The sequence below is a fragment of the Manihot esculenta genome, chromosome 12 (genome assembly GCF_001659605.2).
Source record: "Manihot esculenta cultivar AM560-2 chromosome 12, M.esculenta_v8, whole genome shotgun sequence".
Lineage (NCBI taxonomy): Eukaryota > Viridiplantae > Streptophyta > Magnoliopsida > Malpighiales > Euphorbiaceae > Manihot > Manihot esculenta.
In genome coordinates, this window is record NC_035172.2 from 5,518,884 (window position 1) to 5,544,323 (window position 25,440).

The 25,440-nt window shown below is 32.6% G+C and overlaps 4 protein-coding genes across 8 annotated transcripts; 2 read left to right on the top strand and 2 right to left on the bottom strand.

The window, feature by feature from the left end:
- Positions 1 to 646: 646 nt before the first annotated feature.
- LOC110628251 (ribonuclease 2) lies at positions 647 to 7,571 on the top strand. Its single transcript, XM_021774821.2, has 9 exons — positions 647 to 881; positions 1,475 to 1,503; positions 2,015 to 2,088; positions 2,477 to 2,578; positions 2,718 to 2,721; positions 3,530 to 3,621; positions 4,105 to 4,266; positions 5,540 to 5,636; positions 7,238 to 7,571. The coding sequence occupies exons 1-9, from the start codon at positions 676 to 678 to the stop codon at positions 7,291 to 7,293; spliced, it is 822 nt and encodes a 273-aa protein (XP_021630513.2). The 5' UTR covers positions 647 to 675; the 3' UTR covers positions 7,294 to 7,571.
- A 1,294-nt stretch (positions 7,572 to 8,865) lies between these two features.
- Positions 8,866 to 13,063, bottom strand: LOC110628434. 2 transcript variants are annotated; one of them, XR_006348052.1, is made up of 5 exons: positions 12,395 to 13,063; positions 11,052 to 12,181; positions 10,393 to 10,485; positions 9,491 to 10,176; positions 8,868 to 9,381 (listed from the first exon to the last, which is right to left on the bottom strand). XR_006348052.1 is itself a non-coding variant. In XM_021775082.2 (4 exons), the coding sequence occupies exons 1-3, from the start codon at positions 12,744 to 12,746 to the stop codon at positions 10,417 to 10,419; spliced, it is 1,551 nt and encodes a 516-aa protein (XP_021630774.2). In that variant the 5' UTR covers positions 12,747 to 13,063; the 3' UTR covers positions 8,866 to 10,176; positions 10,393 to 10,416. The 2 variants fall into 2 exon arrangements, 1 of the variants encoding a protein (XP_021630774.2); XM_021775082.2 differs by having other exon boundaries at positions 8,866 to 10,176.
- Positions 13,064 to 13,345: 282 nt separating this feature from the next.
- Positions 13,346 to 20,731, top strand: LOC122721386 (GPN-loop GTPase 3-like). Of its 4 annotated transcripts, XM_043949050.1 has the most exons (11): positions 13,349 to 13,866; positions 15,998 to 16,165; positions 16,432 to 16,659; positions 16,731 to 16,839; positions 16,937 to 17,018; positions 17,313 to 17,398; positions 18,432 to 18,535; positions 18,627 to 18,757; positions 18,866 to 18,959; positions 19,271 to 19,326; positions 20,320 to 20,731. In XM_043949050.1, the coding sequence occupies exons 3-11, from the start codon at positions 16,615 to 16,617 to the stop codon at positions 20,414 to 20,416; spliced, it is 804 nt and encodes a 267-aa protein (XP_043804985.1). In that variant the 5' UTR covers positions 13,349 to 13,866; positions 15,998 to 16,165; positions 16,432 to 16,614; the 3' UTR covers positions 20,417 to 20,731. The 4 variants fall into 4 exon arrangements, with proteins under 4 accessions (XP_043804986.1, XP_043804984.1, XP_043804985.1 ...); XM_043949051.1 differs by lacking the exon at positions 15,998 to 16,165 and having other exon boundaries at positions 13,346 to 13,866; positions 19,257 to 19,326; XM_043949049.1 differs by lacking the exon at positions 15,998 to 16,165 and having other exon boundaries at positions 13,348 to 13,866; positions 16,565 to 16,659.
- Positions 20,732 to 22,914: 2,183 nt separating this feature from the next.
- Positions 22,915 to 25,335, bottom strand: LOC110628435 (peroxisomal membrane protein 13; the record flags this gene model as incomplete). Its single annotated transcript, XM_021775083.2, has 4 exons — positions 22,915 to 23,343; positions 23,499 to 23,591; positions 24,514 to 24,815; positions 25,065 to 25,335. Coding segments are annotated over 4 exons (879 nt in total), but the record flags the coding sequence as incomplete, so codon positions are not given.
- Between the last annotated feature and the right edge of the window lie 105 nt (positions 25,336 to 25,440).

The following is a 25,440-nucleotide window of genomic DNA, read 5'->3' on the forward strand; positions in this document are numbered from 1 at the left end:
TTATATTGTTAAATCATTTTAAACTTAATAAATTTATATTTAATATATCAAATAAAAATATAATTATTTTATTAAGCTAGAAAAAATAATACTGTTAAATCATTTTAAACTTAATAAATTTATATTTAATATATCAAATAAAAATATATTAATAAGTTAATTATATTCTCAAAAAAAGTTAATTAATAAATTAAAAAATTATTAGTTGAGACAAACAAAAACAAATTAAGATTATTATTGAAACAGTAATAAATTTCAAATTAATAAAATTGAAATTAATATATGTACATAGTTTGAAAAATGAAATTATATATTTAATTGAAATATCTAATAATAAATTAAATTAATGGAAAATTGTGTAATATCTCTTTTTTTAGACATTAAATTATTTAAACATTAATCATTATAAAAAAAATAAAATTATAAAAATTAATTAGTATTTTTTTAAAATAAAACTTTCACTATAATGGAGGGATATAACAGTAATTATTCTAATCGAAATTAATCGGCGATTAAGCCAACGAGCTGCTCAATAATTGCAGCTCGCAACGAAATGAGCATATTCTATGTGGGGACCACTTTATCCTGCAACTGCTACTTAAATGACCGTTACACCCTTCTGACCTTCTTATATTTATCCTGTTCCTTTCCTTATTGGCGAGTTCCTTGTTAGCAATGGCGTCTCTCTCTGTCAAATCAACACTAGTTCATCTTCAGCTTCCTCTACTCATCTTCTTGACGGCGTCGTTTTGCATGGTTGAGGAGGTTCGCGCTACACAAGGACAGAGAGAATTCGATTATTTCAAATTGGCTCTGCAATGGCCTGGCACTTACTGCCAGAGCACTCGCCAATGCTGCTCCTCAAATGCTTGCTGCCGAGGGTATTTCTCTTTTGATCAATTGATTTTCCTTTTCTATTCTTCTGTAGTTTATCTTGTTGTCTCAAATTCGAATTTGGCAATGTTGTTTTCATGTATCAGTTTAATTTGGTTTCCCCTTTCTGATAGAGTGATCATGAGGAGAAAAGCCTTTTTCTTTTTTTAGGGTCAATTTTTACCTGGGCCAAAGGATTACTGCTACCCTTGAAAATTCTGTAATTTTGATTGCGTGCCTAGTCATGGATTTGTGAATTGGAATGGTGTTTTCGATAATTCCATAATTTAGCACTTCAAAGCCTTCTCTGTAGAACGTTCTATTGCTTAATCAGGATCCTGACAACAGTAATTTGATAAATTTAGACCTCAATTGCTATTCTTGGTTTTAAAATAATGCATGTTTATACTCTTCCTCTTTTGTTTCCTTGTATGCACTTCAGTAATTCTAATCCATTTGTTCCTATATGGTATGGCATGCACATCTTTGGATTATTATTGTTATTATTATTTTTAAGTTGATCATTTAACTAGTTGGAGTTATAGTTTTTTTTTTCTATTGCAAACCTGGAATTAATATTTCTATTGTTTTTGTTTCCCAGTTCAAATGCTCCAACTGAATTTACAATCCGTAAGTATTTTTTGTTGACTTGTATTGTTGCAATCCATTAAATAACTCTCTTCTTCCTTTATTATCAGGACTAAGTAGATGGTTAGGGATGCTTTGCTGGCATTTAGGAGGCTTTTTTTTTTTTCTTGAATACTGGGGAAAGAAGGCTTTCACCAGCTCATTTTGAAATTCTACTTTCAGTCTTTAATACATCATTTTTATTTACCTTCTCAGCATCTCTTTTATATATATATGTATGTATGTATATTGGAAATTTCAAAGTGACTTGTTCTGTGTTATCATCATGGCCCATTAAATTAAAAACAGTTTGCTAGCGAGCAGTTCTTTTCTTACAATTTTTTTTACTTTAAAACCATTTCAAGCAAACTGTTCTCGATTATTTTTCTCCCTCGTGGGTCTGGTTTTAGTCTTTCTTGCTGCTGTATGAGGGTAACTTAACCTTATGCTTCTCTTAAATACACTGAGAGCATCTGTGGAATTTGCTTAGCTGTTAGCTATACTTGTACTGCAGATGGGCTGTGGCCTGACTATAATGATGGAACCTGGCCTGCCTGTTGTAGGCGATCGGATTTTGATGAAAAAGAGGTATGTTTTTTTTTTGTTGTACTACAATTTTTATTACATCTTTTTCTTTGTTATCTGGTACATGTAGATAGGACTATGCCTATTGGTAGAGTTTCAGATATTAGGAAATAATTTTTAGAAAGAATCACCTTGATGGTGTATGGTGGGACTGAGAAGTAGCTATAAGTAGTGATTGAATTATTGAAAAATTATGGTGATATTCTATTTCATGGGCATTGCACTTGAGAATAAAAACATTTAAGTGATACATAGTATGCATGCAATGTATCAGTTGCTTTAAATATTTTAAAATATAGCTCTGTCTTGTGTCATGTATTAGATTTGGATTTGTTAGTTTTCATATGAGTTCTTGTTATATAGTGAGCCTCAGACCAATTAATACATGCAGATCTCAACTTTGCTTGATGGTCTACAAAAGTATTGGCCAACTTTAAGTTGTGGTTCATCATCAACTTGTCATGGTACAAAAGGATCATTTTGGGCACATGAGGTGGTTATCAACTATAGTCACTGTTTATTTTTCTAAGTCATCCTCTACCATGATGCAAAACTAATACACATGATTCAAAACTAATACACTTTGTTCTTGGTGATGGCTGAATGGGGAAATGCGCATTGGCAATTGGCAGTGGGGTAACGATCTTCAGCTTTTGCTCTGTTACATGAAATAATTGACTTCACTGTCCACCTTTTCTTTTGGACATAAACTGAAGGGGAGTACTCATCAAGTGCCTTCTCATGGGGATGCAAAAATGGGCTATGTTGTGCATTTATCGTATGTGAAAAAGTTACAACTTTAGACACCAAAGGGTCTTTGGGGAAAAAAAAAAAGAAAAAAAAAAGAAGCCAAAGGGCCATGTGCAAACTGGTGTTCTTTCTCTCCTACTAATTCGTTGAAATAAATGGATTAGGGAACAATATTGATTTTTAGTTCTCTATAATAACTGTTGTTTTTGTTGTGCTGTTAACAGAAACATAAAGAGGCAAAAATGACAGATGATTTTACATAAGATAGGACAGCACAAGAAAAATGTGACTAGCATCTTCCATACTATGTATATGATGATCAATTGTCTGTAAAATGGGGGACAATATTTGGCTTCTGTTTGTAATTGTCACACTATACATGTGTTCAATTATTAAACACATGATTGATCTTTAATGTTATGACATGATTGGAAACTGTGAAAATATTTTTCATCTAACCATGAAAACAATAATCTGTTTGGGATGGCATGGTGTTTCACCTTAAAAGGTATCAACTAGAAGAATTGCTCACCTTCGCATGTGCACTATCGTTTTTAATGATACTGGCAACTAGATGGAATTTCTGCATGTTTATATATTTCAAGGATCCATGTGAAATATGGATTTCTGTTTCACATTCCAACATGGAATATGTTTTTATTTGTAAACTTCTTGCTACCTTTTGTTGTTGCAGAGAAGCATGGGACTTGCTCCTCTCCGGTTGTCCATGATGAATACAGTTATTTTGTAACAGTTCTTAATTTATTCTTTAAGTATAATGTCACGGTAAGGAAATCCCATTTGCTTATTCATTATAAACATTTTATTCATTTTACCTAGCAATTGTGACTCTTAACATGACCAGAAATCTTCAGCATTATACCAGAAAACAAAGAGCAAGATTAAAGAAAGTACAGATTATGTTGTAGTGCTCCTTTGAAGTTAAATTTCTCCATCTATATATTTATGCAAAGTCAGGATCTTAAATACTCCCTCACACTGTAACCATAAAGTTGTATCTACATAGTGGATCGTCTAGGCCATTTTTAGGTTTTTTTTTATCTTTGTTAACAAACTTTGTTGCTAACTTTCCTTGATTTACTTATTGCATTGTAGTTGCCAATGTATTTCATAACAGTAATCTCTGACTGAAGTACTTGGATTATTGTACACAAGTTGAATTTCCTATCTTAGGTCATCTTTGTGTGTGTATAAGTATCTGGTCTATTCAACTGACTACTGATTGTTTTATGTAATGTCTGATGCTAGAAAGTGCTGAATGAAGCAGGATATATTCCTTCAAATACTGAAAAATATCCACTTGGAGGTATTGTCTCTGCCATTGAGAATGCTTTCCACACTACCCCATCACTGGTTTGTTCAAGAGGCGCAGTCAAGGAACTTTATTTGTGCTTCTATAAGGATTTCAAGGTTAGAATTCTATTTTTGCTTAGATTTATATGTTTGAGTCTTTGATTCAACCATTTAGTTGCATTGTTTTTAGACTCTGGACACCGAAGGCCAGAAAAAATTATTATGGCAGTTTGTTTTTTTCTTGGCTCTAATTGTGAGGTTAACAGTCTTATCTTTTAAGTTTGCTTAATCTCAGATCTTATGCGGTCAAGATTTTCAATATTTGAATCTTAAAAGTGTTATGAATACCCACTTACTTTTATCCTACTTTTCTGGCAATTGTGGAGAAATTAGATCTTAGTTACCTAATTCACTCCTCGAATTTATGAACCATGATCTGGATTTCACTTCTCAGAACCCAGTACTAGGCTTTTTGGATCTCCTTAGTATGCCATCGAGGTTGCTAAAACTGGTGATCTGGTTATTATATTCCATTTGACTTAGCAAGTATGTTTCCCATGGCAATGATAATAAAAGGACATGAAGTTTTAATAAGGGGAAGTAGTTGTACACTGAAGAAGAAGAAGAATCTCAGATCAAATTAGCGTTAAATGAGAAACAATTTTTTGGTAAGTAAATGCCTGAAATTTAAAAAATGCTGAAGAAGAAGAAGAAGAAGGAGACTTCCTTAAATTAGCATTAGATGATTGAGAGCTAATTTTTTGTAAGTGAATGATAGAAGTTATAAAGAACAATGACTAATTTATTGGTTTGGGGCCACACTTTCTAATATATGGACTACTAGTTTGTTAAAATTTAAGGTAAATAAATTTCAATTGGCTAATTTTTTGGTGTACCCCATAGTCTGATAGTAAAACACTTTTGGGGCTTTCCTTTTGCTAGTATTAATCTTGTAAAATATATAAATCATAAAACTCAAAGGAAATTATTATTTGATAAGGTGTTTTCAGACTTGGGGATTATATTAATCAAGAGTAATTCACATACTGCAAACTGAATTGATAAAGTTCACATACCACATTCTGAAATCACTTACCAGCTAAGCACACCCCCACATTCCTTATGTCTAACTGAGTGGCGAGCAATGTACCCAACTACCCATATCCTTGCCATGGTCCAAGAAGTAATTCATTTCCAGTAAAAATATGGATTAGATGATAAAAATATGCTAACGTTGGTGTTCTAGGAAAACTTTAATCTTGCATTATTCATATACTTGTGTGTCTGTACTCTGTATAGTTGTCCTTTCTGCGAAATAACATATATTTCTATTTTTTTTTCCTTTACATGTCCGAATTGGTTTGCATTCTGAATGTTAACTTTTTTACAGCCTCGGGACTGTGTGGTTGGCTCTATAATGAAAGACATATATTCCTCAAGAAGCTCATGTCCAAAGTATGTTAGCCTGCCTTTATATTTTTCATCAGGTAAGCCTTTAATGTGTCATGGAATTACTGTTGATTGAGTGTTAGATGTAGGAATAAGAACTGTCTTTTTCCTCTCACTATGTTTACTTACTATGTAGACACAAATGATCCATAGGTCTTTTCTTCAGAACATGTGCCTTTAAATATTCCTGGTTTCATGTGTAATATTTTGTTTCTAGCTGTTAAAAATAGTTCTGCTTTTGAACTTCTCATTTGAAATATGAGTAATTAGATGAATATTAATGATGAATGGAATCGTATCTTGACCTATGGTATTTGTTTTTTTTTTCTCTTACTACATACTCCTATCAACCAGGTTATGCTTGCCACCTCTTACCCATTTCATTCCTATCTGCTGTAAATTCTTGGTCACTTTTCTTCTTTCTTGCTGAGGTTTCTTGACTGCCCCTTTCCAGAGGTTCTTTGCTGGGTGTCATAGCAATAATTTTCCAAGTGCTGCCTTCTTTTGTTGGTTTTCCCAATGATGGGTTTGCCGATTTGGGAAATGGGAACATTTTTGGGATTCATGGCTAGCTCTTGCCAGTTTGAACAGGACTGACCAAAGTCAAAGTCAAACCCGGGACTGGAACTGGTCAAATGGTTCCTGTTCATGAATAGGACCAGGACTGTTTATTACGGGGCTAGTTATAGGCCTCCCCTCCTTAACTGCACCAGACCTGGCTGGTTCAAACTGCCGATTTTGAACCTGAATGGCCCGATTAAAAAAAATATTGGTTGATTTGGTCCCCTTTAAAATTTTTACTATAGAAACTAAATAAATGATGTATATAAATTTAAATCTTATAGATTTATTTATTTGAATCCAGGAGGAGATATTTTGAATCCAAAGAGGAGGTTTTTTGAGTGTAGAAAATATACATGAGTTTTAATTTTAAAATGTATGATTATTATTTTTAGGTTCTTTGTGTTAATGTTGAATCTGGGCAGCAATTTAGTGCTTGTAAGTATATGTCAGTATGTTTGTACTTCACACTAACTTAAAACTAATATTATGGGATCATCTTAATTGCATTTTTAAATAGTTCAAATATGACATGGACATTTTCAAAGTTCAAAATGCCATGAGACTTTTTTGGTAAAGTTCAGGGTTTAAATATGTATTCGACTAATATTATATTAGCATTCATGATTTAGTTACTCATCACCACTGCATCTTGTCTAGCTAAACAATTCTCTAGCCCATCATTTGGATGGGGTGGCTTGGTCATTGTATCATTCCAAGCCCCTAGAAGTTGTAAGGTTTTGTTTTATAACTGCATTGCCTTTGTATTTAAAGGCATTGAAGTATCTGAACAGTGATCATGGAGTTTATTTGAGCTTTGCTGTTATAAATTATATTTTTGCTTCATTTTTAACAGTTATATTTGGCATTAATCTGAGTCCAAACAGTGATCGTGGAACTATTTCATGTCTCTATCTATTAGGATGCCAACTGGTTTTCTATTTGTTTATTTACCGTCTACCATATATAATACATCAAGTAGATAACCAATACATAACAACATTGCTAAATAGTGCTTAGAAGAAAGCTTTGCGAGATGCAATTCAACTAAGTTTTACGTTTATTATTGTATTTGTAGGCCTGGGTGCTGTAAAAACTGCAATCCCATGGATGCCTGATAATGAAGCTCTGTGAGATGTTGGCACATGTGTACACTTGTGATACATTCTGTCATTTATGGGCTTCTTGCCAAAGCAAGGGGAAAAAATTTCCAAAACTTATTACATGCCGAATTTTTTTCCAAATCATGATGGGATTTATTTGTCCACGGTGAATAGTTCAATTACTTTATCGATACTCTTGGTGTTAGCAAGACTATTGGCATGTAAAGTAAATAAATAAATAGAACTCCTTGTTATCTGGACGATGTCTTTGTCTGGAAAACTTCTTTTTAGAGTATAAGGACGTTTACATGGATGGGGGCAACATTTGCTTTTACGTTGTTACATATATTTGTTATAAATGAAAAAGGCAATAAGTTTAATTATTATGGTGAATTATGCGTGGTTGTAAATGATGCTGCAATGGAGAATTCTAAAAAGATTGGAGGTATGGATTTCCAACTGGAATTGGACCTGCGAAATTGTATGTAAATGGGTTAATTATGGATAATCTCTTCGATACCTAAATTAGTATTAGTAGAGAAAAGCAATAACATAATAATAGAGTTAGAATCTAACTTTGAAGGTGTTTGGCATAGTCAGCTTATAAGCTTTAAAATTTAAATGATCCGTTTATTGAAATTACCAAAAATGGTCCATTTATTTAAATTACCCGTTTGTTTATAATAACGTAATAAATTTTTTAACCAATTAATTTATTGTATTATCCTATGTACAATGGTTATAATTTTTTGATATAATTGATGATGGCTAACTATTGACCTGGACGCCTTAAGTTTTCGTACATATTGGAGCTTCTAAGAACCTCTATTACACACTTATCTACGCATGAAATTTTTTTATTTTATTTTAGTTTTGGCATTTCAAAAAAATTAATTACTATATAGATAATAGGAAATATTTGAATTATTTATTTGTTGTTATAGATTTAGTAAATTTTTATAATATTTACATACTAAAAGAAGTTCTAATTTAAATACATTCTATTATGATATTTTTCTAAATATATAACTTTAATCTACCAGAATATATAAACAATTAAAAAATATATTAACACTATTAAATTTTTAGTAAAATACATTTAATTTGTTTTTATATGAATATCAAAATTATAATGTGACAATTTTAATATTTACAAAAGATTTTATTAATATCAAAGTTAATTTACCTGATGAGAAAACAGAATTTTTTTTTATTTAATCTTTAGTTTAAATAATAAGCTTCTGTAAACATCTTTTTCATTCTTATAAAAAAATTTAAAAAATTAATATAAAACTTCAAATAATAATTAAAAAAATAAAATGATGAATAATATAATGTGGAATTCTTGGAAAATCTGCACATAACCAAGCGATAAGAGAGCTGAGAGTGCTTTAACCAGGACTAGATATCAACTGTTCATTAGACCAGTTTATGCTTTTGGTTGAGCCTCTGTCTCCTGCAGAAGTTTTTGCTTTCTTGCAATCCCCATGTGTGCTTGTCCATGCATTTCATTGATCCAGTTAAGTGTGGTTTTTTTGGTGAGAAAAGATTTCTTGGAAACCAATCGTAAAGCTGTAAACGTTAGAAAGAAATGATAGGGATAGCAAATTCTGAACAAAATTTACCAGTACATAAATATTTATAGCTTGATTTTCAAGTTTTTACAGTTCATTGAGTTGGCAATTTGGACCGAATTTGTTCCACATAGATGTGGAAACCTCTCTTACATTGTCACAGAAGCATCTCAAAAGTGATAGAAATTGGTAACAACATTGAGACCTTGAACTTACAGAATTGGAGTCTAGAGCTTATGAGTTGTGAAATCAAGGGATAATCCTAGCAAACCAGTGCACTAGCTGGAGGCAGATTATCTGTGACACATCAAGTTAAGAAAATCCGATTCCACAGATATAAGTGGCAGGGAAAGAGCGAGGGAGAGGGAGGAAGAGCTGCGGAGTTCTCCGAACGAAGTAATTCTCATTCCATCTCTACAGTGAACCAAACAAGTACTTAGATTCCGAGCAAAAAAGTTCTGATCAATTCTTCATCCTGCACATCTATGTGTGTGGCTGGCTCTCCCACCTCACATTGATCAGTATGCAGGGTTGCACTCTGAAACCTAGCCATAGGTGAAAAAAATTGCAGTAAAATGACAATGAACATTCGGTACTTGAGACTTTTGTTCATATTGAAGTCTAAAGTAGCCATAAAAAGCATAAATCTCAAACCTTATGGCAGTAATGATTGCTGATGAAATGTTCTTCTGCAAAGTTTAATCCCTAAAAAGCATGGGATTCCGTAGTATAGTCTGGACATGCTAACACACCATCTCATATGTACTCCACCAGCAGATCCCGAGTTAATCAGGTAATTTTATATTAACCATCCCTCAATTTGGAGATAGTTACACTTCAGTTCCTTGTCTTTAATTTGAACCACAAAATTTATAATATTTAAAAATGTCGTATAAAAATTATTTCCACTATTTATTGTTCATTTCTATAATAAAACTGATATGTGGCAGTATCACAATATAAAAATAAAAATTAAAAAATAGAAAATGCCACATAAGATATTTCCTATCCTCATACATGATACACCTCAAGAAGATAGTGTGTTGGCTGTGTGGCACGTTTAATTTCTTTAAGTTCCTATTTTCACTGTGATACTGCCACATACCGGTTCCATGGACAAATGAACGGAAATGAATTAAGAGATTTTTTATGTAACATTTTTAAGAATGAGGGATGTTTATGTAATATTTTTAATTTATGGTAACAAATTGAATATGAGGAACTGAAATGTAACAACCTCTAAAGTTGATGATGATTGATATACTATGAATTACCTAAGTTAATCAGTTGAGCAGATATGGCACCAGAAAGAATTCTGCTTGCAACAAGATATTGCCCATCTGAAAAAGAATTGATTTTCAAATGTTAAAGAAGGAAAAACAAAATGAAACTAACAAATGCATAAGACCTGATCATGGCATTCCTTTCATCTTGCAACTTAATAAGTATAGAATTTTGACTAAGCATATTGGGAGAAGCACAAAAGAATTTTGTGTCCCACTTGTTCGCTTGACAAGATGAAGATATCGAATTAGAGATGATGCTTGACGTCCTACCTATGCTGCAAATAGTAAGCAGCATCACTTAGCAAAAACCCATTTCATCCATGTAGAAAAGCAAAACTTTGAGAGGTGGTCAGGCAAGTCAACCTGCAGAACATAATTGATGATCAGTTAAGCTGAAAGTGCATTCTTACAAGGATACATGTATCTTAACTAAGATCAGCATTCTTTACACACAACATGAATATGGAGGCAAGAGGAAGGACCAATAGGATGGAAAATACCTATTTATTAAGATAAAGCCTCAGGCAGACTGATGAAGACTATCAGAAAAGATGTTAACTTCAATCAATACTTTTGCAACTCGGAGAAACACGCGTCTAAAATATCTACTCAAAAAAGTATTGGTAGAGCTATTACTAATCTTCCAACTACGTGAAAGGTACTAAATTTAACCTCAATAAGGAAAAACCAAAATTAGCTTAAAATACACATTGACAATTGATTTAATAACAGGTGATCAACAAATCTCAGGCATATTTGATTAATCAGAAAAAGGCCACATGAAGATGTTTTCGAAATATTTTTAGATTACTACATAATCATAATAGAACATTCCTCACATGTATTATGCAAGTTAACAGAGTGAAGTGGTAAAAGAAATGCTGTGATAAAATAAAGTAAATAGTTCCTAATACGGATGATTAACTTACATTGGTCCATGATGCAGAAAATCCATCCGTGGAAAGCAACCAACTTCCAGCCTTAGATTGCAAACCTAGCTGATTATTTGAGGTGTCGAGATCCAGCAGCTCATTCTCATAGAATTCCTCATCATCAAAGTTCCTTTTCTTTTTTCTACTTTTCTTTTTCTTCCTGCGCTTTCTCTTAACTGATGCAACATTATCCAATTCATAGTCACTTTCTTCTGACAATCCAACGTGATGTAGCATTGCATATTTATCAGACTTTTGGAAACTTATACCATTATTTGAAAATAAAGATTCCCAGGATTCTGAAATTCGGCTTTCGTCTGATAATGCATAATGAATAACCCAAGACTGAAGCCCCAAGAACTTAATTGCTTCTGTTGTCTTCATCTTGAAGCATTCATTCAGTAAAGGATCCAAGCTGTTTCCCGTGCTTGAGATTGTGCATATCTGAGATACAATGTCCTTGATTTTTGTTTGTTCCTCCTGCGACTCTTCATCATGCACAAGCCGCAGAAGCTGGCGTCCTTGATTGATAACAGCATTTAACAGAAGCAGCTGATCAAAAGATTCACAATCATTGAATCTAGAAAGTGCAAACTCAAGCCAACAAGATGAGTTACCAAAATCCACTGGTTCCATATTCATGCTTAAATATGTATGAAGCAATTCCAGAACAGTGAACAATTCCCTGTCTCCAAGAGTGATAAGGAGGCGGTTACACAAAAAGGAAAAAGATTCATTCATAAGAAACTGACTTATAACTTCCCATACATCTCTTGAATCCTCTTTGTACATCAAGCCAACAAAAAATTCGACAAAGTACTTGGTATCAAGGAACAAAATATCACCATCTCTCAAGGACTCAGCAAACTCAGTGGAAGACCAAAATTCAGGTACATTGTCAAGAAAATTTTCCACTGTTCGTTGGACATCCAAATCAAGAAAGTAATGAGGCTTTGTAGCCACCACAGCAGGGGATTGCCCATGTTTTCCTTTCCACTCAAGCTCCTCCCAACATATATCACGATTCACAAATGCAAATTGCGATAATGCTTTGGCACCCTTTTTGTGATCCAATCCACCCCCATTAGCAAAATTTGAAAACCATTGCATTATAAGCTTTGGATTTCCTGCATGCATCAATAGCATAGATCCATAGAAAGGATTTATAGTTTCACTTCATGCATTCAATTAAGCTACTTTCACTATATAAACATAGAGAAGAGGCCAATTTGAACTCATGAAAACATTCTTTCAGAAAAGGAATCTTTGCAAGAAACAAGTAAACATCAAGGAAATGCATTTATAAACTACAAATTGTCCAATAGATAAAACCCACTTGCCTGCAAAGAACTTCTCAAGCATATAACTTCTCTTGGCTATGATGGGTCCAGCTTTCCGCGGCTGCTTCTCAAATATCATTTGCAGGAGCTGGGAAGCCAAACTATGATTTGTAGGCCTGGTTCTCAGTAAGTTCACAAAGAGGTCCCGCTGCTGGCGGGAGGTCAAGGAAGTAATGCCTGATATTGTACTGCAAAGCCATAAACGAGCTTCTGCTCGACCGCCAGCAGTCATCAACGACCAGATAAGGGATTCCAATTGGTTCAAAAGCGATATCCATTGCTTGGCAACGACACTATCTCCACGAACTCCATCTTCTTTCCAGTTAGGTTCCGACAAAAACAAGCGAACCATTGTTTATTTCCTGTATCAATATTCTCTTTCTAGTGCCCAAAAACAGGTCCTGACGAGTCTCAGTTGGATGACAACTCAATCTCAAGATCTCACATGAATCAAACTAGATATGCAAATTCCGAAAGCAACACGTTAAAAAAGGCGAAAATTTGTGAACTGAAATGGAAACAAGAAACTCCTCTGATCCTCTCCGACAACAACAAGGCGAAGAAAAAAATCTCTCTGGTTTTGGGTTTCTCGAAAGAACAATTAATAAAACGGCGAGAATGAGGAAGAGGAAGAGAAAAGGAGAACGGGCTTTTTGCTTAATAAGGGTTAAAAAATAATTAATTCCTAAATCCTGATGTAAAAATTATTTCTTAAATCAGACTTAATTTAGGGATTAAATTTTAAAAAAAATAAAAAATTTAAAAAATTAAAATCAATACCTACCACAAGTGGTAAAGTTAGGAATTACAGGCGGGGAGGGTTTTCACGGGTTCGGGTAGGGTTTGAAATTTGGTGATCGGATACCCGTTTTCGGAATTTGGTGATCGAATACCATTACCCAAACCCGGTTAACTATATTAATAAAACTAAACCTAATCTGTAATGTCCTTTTACATTTTACTCGAGTCTTCCTTCTCTACGTCGGCGCTCTCTCTCCACTTCCCTTCACATAATTCCCAATCGAAGCCTCTCTCCCCCAGACGACTCCCGGCAGCCCAGTCGGCACCGGCGACTTCTCCTTTCTCTCTCCAGGGACGATAAATCTTCTCTCTCCCCAGTCAGCGATATCTCCTTCTCTCTCCCGTCGGCGACATCTCCCACTTCCCGGTCAGTGCCTCTCTCCCCCACTTCACTGACGAGTGCCGGCAGCCCAGTCGGCACCGGCGACGTCTCCTTTCTCTCCCCAGTCATATCTCCTTCTCTCCTCTCCAGTGTGGCGATATCTCCCACTTTCCAGTCGGAGACAACTCTTCCCTCTCCCCAGTCGGAGACGGCATCGGCGACATCTCATTCTCTCTTCCCAGTCGGTGACATCTACTCTTTCCAATTGACTCTTCTCTCCCACACTTCACTGACACTGCCGGAGACAACCCTTCTCTCCCCAATCGGCGTCGGCGACATCTCTCTCCAGGTTTGCAATCAAATTTTTTGATAATCAAGATCTTTTATGTGTTTATATACTTTTAATCTTATTATTTAGATACTGTTAAAAAATCTGATTATTTGCTATTTGATTACTGTATTGATTTTTAGGATTTATGGACTATTAATCTGATTTATGGACTAAAAGTTGCTATTAAAGATTTTTAAAATTTATGGAGTTTTAATCTGATTATCTGATTATTTGCTATTTAATCACTATTAATCTGATAATCAAGAACTTTTTAGTTGCTGTTAAAATATGTTGATGTTAATATTTAAGAAAAATATGTGTTAATTTCTCAGAATGATATTTGATGTAGTGAAGATTATAAATCCTAAGTACTCTCTATATAATCCATCTAATTCGTGTCATTGAGCATTTCACCAATGTTTCTACTGCTTGATTGTGCATATCCTGCAGATAGTTTACTGTGAAAATTATTGCAAGTTCTCAGAATTTATTTACAATCTATGTTTTAAGTGTTGGTAGTTTATTTGTGAGTTAAATTATTGATCTGTAAGTTTGATTTTTATTTTTTTTTATTTCATAATGTGCATTATTTTGCAACTGTGATATTCTAATTTTTTCTGTATTTATTTTTTTTAAGGTTTTCAATTTGTTACTGGAGATTTAAATTTAATCAAGATATTTTAATGAACTTTAAAATTTTATATTGGATAGATAATTGATTAATGGTTGTATTATGATGAATTTGTAATATATTTATTTTGTTTTAGTATATTTAAATTTTTTAATTCAGGTTGGTTATTTGGATTATAATATTTAAATTTTTAAATATTTTTTTATTAATTGAAGTAGAAAAATCGTGTTCGGTGGTTCGTGTATCGTGCGGGCTATGGATAGTAAAATTAAAATACTAAACGGGTTTGGACGAATTTGAAAATTTTATATATAACCGGATTCGAATTCGATTATTCTCAATTTTGCGGGTATTCTACCAGTTGCTATCCCTAGCTAAAGTATTATATAGCTATTAATTTATCCTAAAATTTATAATTTAATTTATATTTTTAATTAATAAATAATTTAATTTTTAAAATTTTATTTTATTAATAAAATATTTATTTTTTTAAATTTATTATTATTTATAAAAAATAAATTACGAACTTTTTAATATCTATTAAACATAATGTACACTAATTTTATATTAAATATTTTATTTATTATATAAATTTTTAAATTTTAAATTCTTTAATTTGTAATTTATATTAAAATATTTATAATAATTTTATGTTAAATATTTTCATCATGAATTCTTAACATCTAAATTTATTAATTTTAAATTTATATCTAAGATTTTTTATTGAAATTTTATATTAAATATTTTTTCAACATTACTAATGTATTTTTTATAAAATTTAAATAATTTTTTAAAATATATTACAATTTACTAATAAATAAAATAAAATATAAAAATTTAACTTAAATTATTAATATTAATATAATCAAAATATTTAATGTAATATCGCTGTAAAATGTGAAAAATATAGTTTTTAAAATTTTATTTTATTAATAGAATAATTATTTAATTATTTAAATTTTATTTTTTATAATAATTTAATTTTTATATTTAAAATTATATAAAATTATAATAAAATATTTCGATATAAATTAAAAATTATAATTTTAAAAATTAAGAAATTTAAAATTTAAAAATTTAAAAATTTATAATAAATAAAATATTTGATATAAAATTACTGTGAAATATTTGAGATGTATATTGAAAATTTAAAAAATTGGATTTAAAAATTAAGAATTTATTTATTTTTTTCATAAGTAATAATAAATTTAAGAGAATAAATATTTTATAAGAAAATTAGAAATTAAATTATTATTATTTAAAAATATAAATTAAATTAAAATTTTATTAAAGTTTAAAGATTATAATATAAATTATATTATAATATAAATTAACTTTTAATATATATTATTACACCTTACCGCTTACCAGTGCGGCAAAGTATTAATTTTTATTATTATTATATCACTTTTGTAAAGTATGATATTTTTTGAAAATTTTTACTGCACAAATTTTCCATATTAAGGTTTAGTAGGGCAGGGGTGTCTGTGTGCTTAAAACGCGCCGTTTTCCTGACAGAACGATGAAACGGTGCGTTTTTGAAGTGCTGCCTTCTTGGAAGGCCAGAGGAGCCCATTTTAAGCCCTAACAAGAAAAGACGTGTCTGGCAAGTCGCTTTTATTTCAACACAAGCTCCCAATAGCTTCTTGCTTTAGCACTCCATCTTCAAATTTTTCTTCTTCGGAGGTAACCTCTAGCTCAAGCATGGAATTGATTACAATCGCTATTTTACCTTTCGTGTTCTTTGATCGATGACAATTTATTTTTAGTTGTCTATAATTTAATGCTTTTTTTTAATTGTTGGTATTATATCTGCAAAGTGTGGTGTCTGAATTAGAGTTACAATCCAAACGATTGCTTCGGTAAAATTATTTGAGAGTAATGTCATCGGAAGAGTGTTTGTGGAATTTGGAAATGAATTATTTTTTTATTTGTTATTAATGATATATCAGATTCTTGAAATGTTGGGTCTTCCTCAGCGCTGTCAATGGCTATATCTCATTTCCTGAAATTCTTGTTTGCCATTGGTGTTTGGTGTACTGCTTATGTTACCGTTGCAATAATTTCCTATTTCCGGGGCTTCAGCTCTCTCCGTGCCTTCTGATTAGCGCAGCTAGCAGTTTGAAGAAGCTACAATGGGCTATGCACAACTTGTAATTGGCCCTGCAGGCAGTGGGAAGGTGATTTACTTGAACATAACAGTTTTTTATCATCTGTTTTTAACCTCGTATTATTAACACACACTCTGCAGTCCACATATTGCTCTAGTTTGTACCAACACTGTGAAACAGTTGGGCGGTCAATAAACATTGTGAACCTCGATCCTGCGGCAGAAAATTTTGACTATCCTGTGGCTATGGGTGAGTAGAGTCCATATATTACTTGCTTGATATTTTTGTGATGTAGATTGTTATTTATTTGTTTAGTTTTTGAGGTCTAATTCATGTTTCTTTGCAGATATCAGGGAACTCATTTCCTTGGATGATGTTATGGAGGAACTGGGTCTCGGTCCCAATGGAGCTCTGATTTATTGCATGGAGTATCCTTTTTTCCTTGTGTCATCAGCGGCTGGAGTCTTTTTCATTTTCCTGCTAATTAAAAATTTTCCTTTACTTGGTTGATTTTATCAAATATGATTATAGATTTTTTCTCAATGTAAGAAAGCTTATATGAATTGCTTGGTGCATGGTGAGATATCACTGTTTTATTTCTCCTTGTTTGCTGTCTCTCTCTGTGTTGTGATATCTTTGCACTTAAATATTTTGAAGACTGGGCTTTTCTTTTCAGTCTTTTGAATTTGGTGACATTTGAGTGGCCTTAATCTGAATGATAGAGAGCTTGAAGACAATCTGGATGACTGGTTGGCAGAAGAGCTGGAAAATTACAGGGATGATGACTATCTAGTTTTTGACTGCCCAGGTGAGTCCATACGCTTCTCTGTTGTGCATTTTATATAGGACTATATATGCAACTATGTTTGAAGAGCAAATGTATGTGTCAAGAATAAATCATGAGGAAGAGCAAAAGTATGTTTTGTTGTTGCTAGGAGAGTTCTATACTTTCTAATGGAGCAAAAGTATATTGCATTAAAGATCATTTTTCTAAATTGTCTTGGAGAAATCTCCTTCCTAAATGAGCTGCACGAATTTAGCTTCTAATATACGCCAAATTAATTTAAAATAAATCCTACAAAATACTAAAATACCAAAAATAACAAAATTGGTCTAAGTGCAATTTGGCCATGCATGCATTACTCGATCTTAAATTGTATTGTGCGTCTACATGTGTTGAAGAGATTGTGGTTTGTTTCGTTATTCTTCCATACTTTTCAAATATAATTCTCATCTCAGAAGCCTTGAATTAAGTGATGGTAACTTCGATTTGTCATGATTTGGACCTTTCCATATTGAATTCGTATCATTCTCTCGTTCCTTGAAAAGATTCATCATATTAAATCCTTATCATTCTCTCGTTCCTTAAAAAGATTTGTCATATTAAATCCGTATCATTCTCTCGTTCCTTGAGAAGTTTCGTTCTCGAATATTCAACTATAATGACAAGAAAACGATCGACATACATGGGATCCTTTTAAATTCAATCTGAAATTTGGCGAACGAAGCACTAATTTTGAATGCACCTTTTTTCACTTCATTATAATTAATCTTTACAGATTATCCCCCAAAAAAAAGTGTCTACCATTATAATGCTTAAATATTTTTTTATTGTCTAATTTCTTTCAGAGACTGTATAAAATATAAAATTCATAGAATTGAGATGAGGAATTTCCTTTGATGGCATTAGTTTATGGCAAACCATGAGAATTGAATATAAAGATCCATAATCTCTTTGTTTATGCTATGTAAGACATTCGTTAGCTTGTAATTTGTTTAATACTTGTTTTTTCTTCAATTAAAAAAGGTGCTAATTCTTATGTCCTTCATATGCTTTATAGGCCAGATAGAACTTTTTTCACATGTGCCGGTGCTTCGGAACTTTGTGGAGCATTTGAAGAGTAAAAATTTCAATGTCTGTGCTGTTTACTTGATTGATTCACAGGTTTGTTGCGTGCTTCTATTGTTTTTAACTTTGTCACTCACTACCTTTTCATTGATCACTCTCTCACAATGCCTAATTTCATTTGTTTTAGTTCATCACGGATGTGACCAAGTTTATCAGTGGATGCATGGCATCTCTTTCTGCAATGGTACAACTTGAATTGCCTCATGTTAATATCCTCTCCAAAATGGACCTCGTAACCAACAAAAAGGATATTGAAGAGTGGGCTCCTTAATCCTCTATTCCTCTTTCCTACTGTATATGCATGTTTTTCTATTTTATTTGTTTTTTAATATGCTGGTGTATTTTCTATTCTATTTTAACGTTCAGTTACTTGAATCCGGAGCCTCGTGCCTTGTTGTCGGAACTGAATCAACGCATGGCCCCACAGTTTTTAAAGCTAAATAAAGCTTTGATTGAACTGGTAAGTAATTAAGCATTGGTTCCGCAATGCACTTTTCATGTTTCATTATTACATCCTCTTGGTTGCATGATCTTAATTCCTTCGTGATGGAATTTTTTTTAAAGAGGTTTTTGGAGGGAGAAGGAAAGAATAATTTTTTCATAACTTGGACGTCGCTTCATTTTGTGCATCTACTTGGAGTTTTAAGTTTATTCATGCATGTGTCAAATTATTTTCTACCTCTAGGAGAAAGTTGAGTATATATTTTTATTATCTTACTAATGTTTATTTGATTATTATTATTATTATAATGGTTAGTTTTTAATGGTCAGGTGGATGAGTATAGCATGGTGAATTTTGTTCCGCTTGACCTAAGGAAGGAGAGCAGGTAGTCCCTCCATTTCTCTCTCTTTTATGTACATGTTTAGGTGCTTGATTTATTTATTTTACAAAAATGTGTATATACTTAGAATCATTATTTTTCATATGATGCAACTATATTTTTTCTTTTTTGGATGTCTTAATGGTTTGTACCTCTTTATATCCAAAATAACTACTCCCTTGGTCCCATAAAGATAAGACATTTTTCCTTTTTTATCCGTCCCAAAATTAAATGCCACTTTGCTTTTTGACATGGTAACTTGTTGATTAGCTTTCTGATCTATCCCTATTTAATATGTATTAAAAAAAATTATTAGTTTGAAGAATAAATTGGTAATGGAACAATATAAGTGGAAGTTACATTAGGAAAAACAATATAGAAGTTATTGCTCTTAACTATATTATCTATAATTTCTTAATCCATGTGAAGAAACAAATAGACCTATCATTTTAAATCTAAGACTGCTTTTTTTCTTTTTTTTTTTTTCTGATGCTAGTAGAATTATTTGGACCATTTTGTGAATATGAAAAATCTAAGGTGTTTTTAGTGTCCAAAGTTTGTGTTTATTTTATTTTCAACAAGTTCTATAGAAAAAGGATATTAATAGTAAAATCTTTGCTTTATCATGTTTATGCTTATTAATGCGTTGTATACTAGTAATTTTAGAAGTTTGATTAAACAGAGTTATATCTAATATTATTTTATTTTATTTATTTTTTTGTGCCTTAACTCATTGAGGCTTGCACCTGGTCTCTAAGACCCTTGCGCTTTAATGCGCCTTGAGCCTTTAGTAACGGGAGAGAGCATATCTAGATATGAAATCTTCAAAAGAAGCAGCTGTTGTAACTGCGTCATTGGATGGGGCACTTGTAAATTGTAGTTTAGGAATGAATATTAAGAAAGCTATTCTGTCAAGTCATTGAGAATTTAATTGGTTATTTTGATAGAGGCTGATATCTTGCAACTCATATGGTTGGTTGGTTGGTTTTAATTGTGCAGCATACAGTATGTTTTGGGGCAAATAGACAACTGCATTCAATATGGAGAAGATGCGGATGTAAAGGTTAGAGATTTTGATCCACCGGATGAAGACTAGACCTGCTATGTCAACGCATAATGTTACCAAGGATACTGGCGTGGTTGCAACCATTCCATTAAATGAACACTCCTTTTGACTTTGTAATCACATTAAAGAAAGTTATGTTGAGTAGTGCTGGTCATAATTTGGCGATCGATGTGCACAGTTTCGAGGCTCCTCTTCCTGAATTGTCTCAGATTTTATTTGCTCATATCTGTGGGGTTGCCTTTTGCTTTTTCCCCTCTCCAAAAAAAAAAAAAATGGTGATGAGCAGAAATCTCTTTTAACTGAAAAAAAAATAAAGAATAGGATCAATTTAATTCGGTTTTGATATTTAGTTTCCTTTTTTCATATTTTGGATTCATTTTACTCTCTCCTTAAAAACCTTTGCTTGTTCTCTCCACGCTTTTAAAAACAATCGGCAAGACTTGCAATATTTCTCTGCTTTCAGATAAAATCAGAATAATGCTACCCTACAAAGGTCATAAAATTCAACCTCAAAGGAGGAATCATAGTATTGTGGATATCCAATAGGAAAGTGTATCCATAATCTATCGTCAAACTCACTTGTGCTCTAGAGAGCAAAATGCTAAGCCACTGGTGATGCTGCAAATTATTGGAAGGTGCATGAGTATAAGTATTGTTTATGTGTTTCTCTCTCTTGGGTTTGGATCTTATTTTTGTTGTTGATTCTTGATTTTATTGTTGGTTTGTTTTTGCTATTGAGATTTGGTTTTATTTTTACACTTGAATTTATCTCTTGTTTTTGCTAGTTCTTGATTACCATAAGTAGTTAATAGATTTTTGGGTTTCAATTTTATATAATGGAGTTCTTGAGATGAATATAGATGTATTTTTTTATTTTTTATTTTTTATTTTTAAAAATTTTAAAAATATTTTTAAAGATAAATATTTAAAAGAGTTATTATTCACCTTTTTAATTTAGATTTAATTGATTTAAAATTATAATATATAGGACTAATTAAGTTGAAATTGAAAGATGAAGAGTTTAATTGAATTCAAAAAAATTTTAAAGGTTTAATTAGCTATAATTTAATAGATTAAAATAGACCTTTTATTTTAAAAGTAGAGAGATTTACAATTTAATTTTCACTGTTATTATTTATGAGTTTATTTTTATATTTTGAAGAACTTATTAAAATATTTATTATTTACTTGGCAGTTTTTATATTTTAAAAAATTTATTAAAAGATTCTTATATTTTACTTTTATCCACTATCTAGTCTTTTTCATATAATTTTTTTTTTTAATTTTTTGCCATTAAAGTATCGTGAAAAAGACTAAATTACCCTTACTAATTAATTAAGTCTTTTTATTAATTTTTTCTCCTCCAACTCACAAATCCTCTATCTAAAATCTCCTCTCTTCTTTGGATCAAGAATTACAATTGCCACCTCAATATCATTATTGTAAAACTCAAATAATGTGGCCCATCTGCTTTTAGAAATGGGAAGTGGGCATTTAGAACTGTTTAAAGGGATGATTGTTACATGAGCATATGGTTATTTGGAAATTAATACAAATTGCTTTGAGAATCAAAATACCCCTAGTGATGTCGAAAGCAATTCCAACTCAAAAAAACAAAACATGCTTTAAACTCAATATTTCATAGTGTTTTTCTTACTTTTTCACTCAAATACCCATATTCGTCAATAATTTTCTACCTATACAAGATGTCTTATACCCTTCCACAATCTGAATTTGCATCTCTTTGCTCAAACTTCGAAGCACAACAACCAGTAGCACATTTTCGACTCTGAGTCTAACCTCTCTAATTGTATTAGTATTGGATAGATACAGAATAATTGTGTAAATAAAAACCCAAACATGATCAAGTTGATTGATACATTTCCACACAAAAAGAACTTGCAAATTGGGTTTGAGTTCATAGAAATAGATAAAAGAGAGGGGCAAGAAATGTTGGGTGTAAAGAAACCTATATATTATAAAGGAGGAATAAATAATTTTAAGTTTGAAATTCAAGTATTAAAGGGATTTTTGAGCAAGAGGAAGAAGATGTAAAAGAGAAAATTAATTAATGATGATAAGTTTATCTTTTTATAATTATCTAATGGTAAAAATTATAATTATTTAACAATAGAAATAGAGAAATTGAATAAAAAGATTATATAGTTAACGGAGGTAAAATGTAAGGACTTTTTAATGAATTTTTTAAAATACAAGTCAGAGGACTGAATTGTGAAGCTCTCTTAAATATATGACTTTTGAGTAAAATTGGATTAGAGAAATGAGGATGGAAAAAATTAGACAGTAGAATTTATCTTAGCGGCTATTCTTGTTCTTTTTGTTTTTGTTTGTTCTATCCGTAGAAGAGCTGAACATATAATGCATTATCATTTGCCAGGAGATAATGAACTTTTTTCTTTAATTTTTTTTTTTTTTTCGTTGGCGTTAACAAGGGACTTCTCAAACCATTCTGCATCTACAAGTCTATAACTTGCATTGAAAGGCACACAACTACAGTCTACAGATAATGATCATTTATTCAAACACCTCTCCTCCTTGCACACATCCATGGTCGCTGTAACTCGGTTACAAAATCAGGAGGAAGAGATTTTTATTTCAAGCAAACAGCAGAGGTAATTTAGCGAACCAACCAAGAAGCTTTGCATCCATAGGATCTCCTTGCATACCACACAGCTTGTAATTCTAGTCTCGTTTTATCATTTTATCAAGTTGAAATTGTGGGCTTAACTAGAACCGTCTCCCCAAACATTATCCCATCCACCACTTGGAGCGCCCTTTGGACCCTCAATGTAGTTTTGATTACCGTGGGGATTGAGAGGAGCAGGAAGTCCATTAGGCCCTGGTCCTTCAACCTTTCTGGGTTTTGTTTTGATTCCCAACAATCGCAAAACAAATCTCGCCAACTCTCCATACAATAAGCCCGTGCGATCAAAAAGCTGCGCAACACAATACCATGGGTCATTATGTGACACGAAATTCTGATAATCCAGCTCGGTCGGGATTATGTTCAGTTAATGCATCATTAGTTTTATTCTAATTTTACATCCATTTCACTGAATGGAGAGGTAAATAATTGTCAAAACAGCAGAACCTGAAGCAGTGCAGTCATGAACATGTGAAATGCCTGGGTGTTCTGGTCTATCAGAATTGATATCCTGCCAAAAAAGTTCACTACACCTTGCATCTGCCATCATTGCATACCAAATGATTAGAAATTTACATTTTCAAGTTGTAAAAACACTAAACTTCAGATAGAATACCAAACAATAAATCTGGAGATAGAATACTAAGGAGTAGATCTGGATTGACATTCCAATAGCAAATCAACATACCATGATATTGTGCTTGAAACAATAAAACTGCAGGATGCAACAGATGACTCCCATAAAAAAAAATTCTATAATCATAGAGACTGGGAAAAGTAGGATATTTAGCAAGCTTATCATACCTACGGCCAAATTGAATACACATTTCTATTTGAAAATTATTATTTAATGCTTGACAACTCTTACTGCTATTAGTAGTTGAGAAAGCAAAACTAAACAATATGTCCAGGTTGAATATCAAATTTATTTTCTTTAATCTTTATTAAGAAAAAAGGTTTACTCACACATTTTAAATGACAGATTTGGTCAGCTTGTTATTTTTTTGGGTTTGCCCACATACCCAATAGGCCTAGGGAACACAATGGGTTATAGCCCATCCACCTTCCTTAGCTCCATCATCCAATGCTTCTAGCAATATTTGGTGGATAAGGAGACTCATACTTGAGACCCCCGTTATCCATAGAAGTGCAGAGCCAATTAGGTTTTTCTCACCTTTAATTTTATAGCTGCTACTTTCATCAAATGATAAAGGTCCACACTCCACAGACACCAAAATAAATGTGGTAAAAATGATCTTTGCATTTGCAATTGACAACTGTAATAAAACAAAGAACAAAAATGCAAGATCTAGGGATGTCACCACAAGTAAAGCTTTCTTCTCTATGAAAAGCTTAAAGCTTATGCTTCGAGATGGAAATGTTATGCCAAAAACACAAGGGAACTATTCCCTACTGCTCAAAGAAGTTGATGGAAGAGAGAGAGAGAGAGGAGATTCCTTACCACCCGGAGGAAAGAAATCCAAAAGCCAGGAGGAGATGATGGAGCACCATAGGGGTTATTTGGATCTTGATCACCATAAGGGCCCATGCCCGTTCCATAACCACCCATTGGACCACCAAAACCACCATTATACATTCCTCCACCACCACCATACATACCGCCTCCATATAGACCACCATAACCTCCTCTATACATGTTATTTCCGTACAATCCACCACCATAAGACCCTCCATATCCACCATACGAAGAACCATACATTCCAGAGCCGTATCCAGAATTATAATTTAGACCAGAGCCATAGCCTGCAATGCACATAGCAAATAATAAATTACATCTATACACATGCACCAGGAAAGCTGCAAATCACTCCCAGCCCAACAAGGCGATATTCTCATGGTGATTTGCAATTTCACTTACTGAATACAGTCCTCAAATACATTCTTCTTTCCAGTTGCCATTGCATTAAGAACGTGCAAACTTAGATAAAGACAACAAGCCAGACTAAATACATCACAGCAGATGTAGGCACTTTTAAAGAGATCAATAGATACCTCCATATGTGCTCCCATATGTTTGCAGTTCCCACGGCCTAGTCGGTACAGGCCTACCAAGAGAATTTCCAGCCACAGTTGTATTCTTATTGACAGCTGGAACAATTTCGCCAGGTTTTGCTGTTCCAGATGCCTCAACTACATCACTGGTGCTGCCAGGTGATGAGGGTTTAAAAGGTGTGGGACCTGAAGATGAGGTCCCTGCTCGTTCCCAAGGTTTCGCAGGGGCATTGCTACCTGCATTAGGAGAACATATATTGCAAGGAGTTATTCAACACATTGAACATAGTTACGACCCATGAGTAATTCATGTCTCCTCTATCTATTAGGATGCCAACTGGTTTTCTATTTGTTTATTTACCGTCTACCATATATA

Coding starts and splice junctions, on each gene's coding strand:
- LOC122721386 (XM_043949049.1), top strand. CDS start 16,615: ATGGGCTATGCACAACTTGTAATTGGCCCTGCAGGCAGTGGGAAG. Junction 16,840..16,936: donor TGACTATCCTGTGGCTATGG/GTGAGTAGAGTC, acceptor GTTTCTTTGCAG/ATATCAGGGAACTCATTTCC. Junction 18,536..18,626: donor TTTACTTGATTGATTCACAG/GTTTGTTGCGTG, acceptor CATTTGTTTTAG/TTCATCACGGATGTGACCAA.
- LOC110628434 (XM_021775082.2), bottom strand. CDS start 12,746: ATGGTTCGCTTGTTTTTGTCGGAACCTAACTGGAAAGAAGATGGAGTT. Junction 12,182..12,394: donor GCTTGAGAAGTTCTTTGCAG/GCAAGTGGGTTT, acceptor TGATGCATGCAG/GAAATCCAAAGCTTATAATG. Junction 10,486..11,051: donor TTTCTGCATCATGGACCAAT/GTAAGTTAATCA, acceptor TATGTTCTGCAG/GTTGACTTGCCTGACCACCT.
- LOC110628251 (XM_021774821.2), top strand. CDS start 676: ATGGCGTCTCTCTCTGTCAAATCAACACTAGTTCATCTTCAGCTTCCT. Junction 2,089..2,476: donor CGGATTTTGATGAAAAAGAG/GTATGTTTTTTT, acceptor TAATACATGCAG/ATCTCAACTTTGCTTGATGG. Junction 4,267..5,539: donor GCTTCTATAAGGATTTCAAG/GTTAGAATTCTA, acceptor ACTTTTTTACAG/CCTCGGGACTGTGTGGTTGG.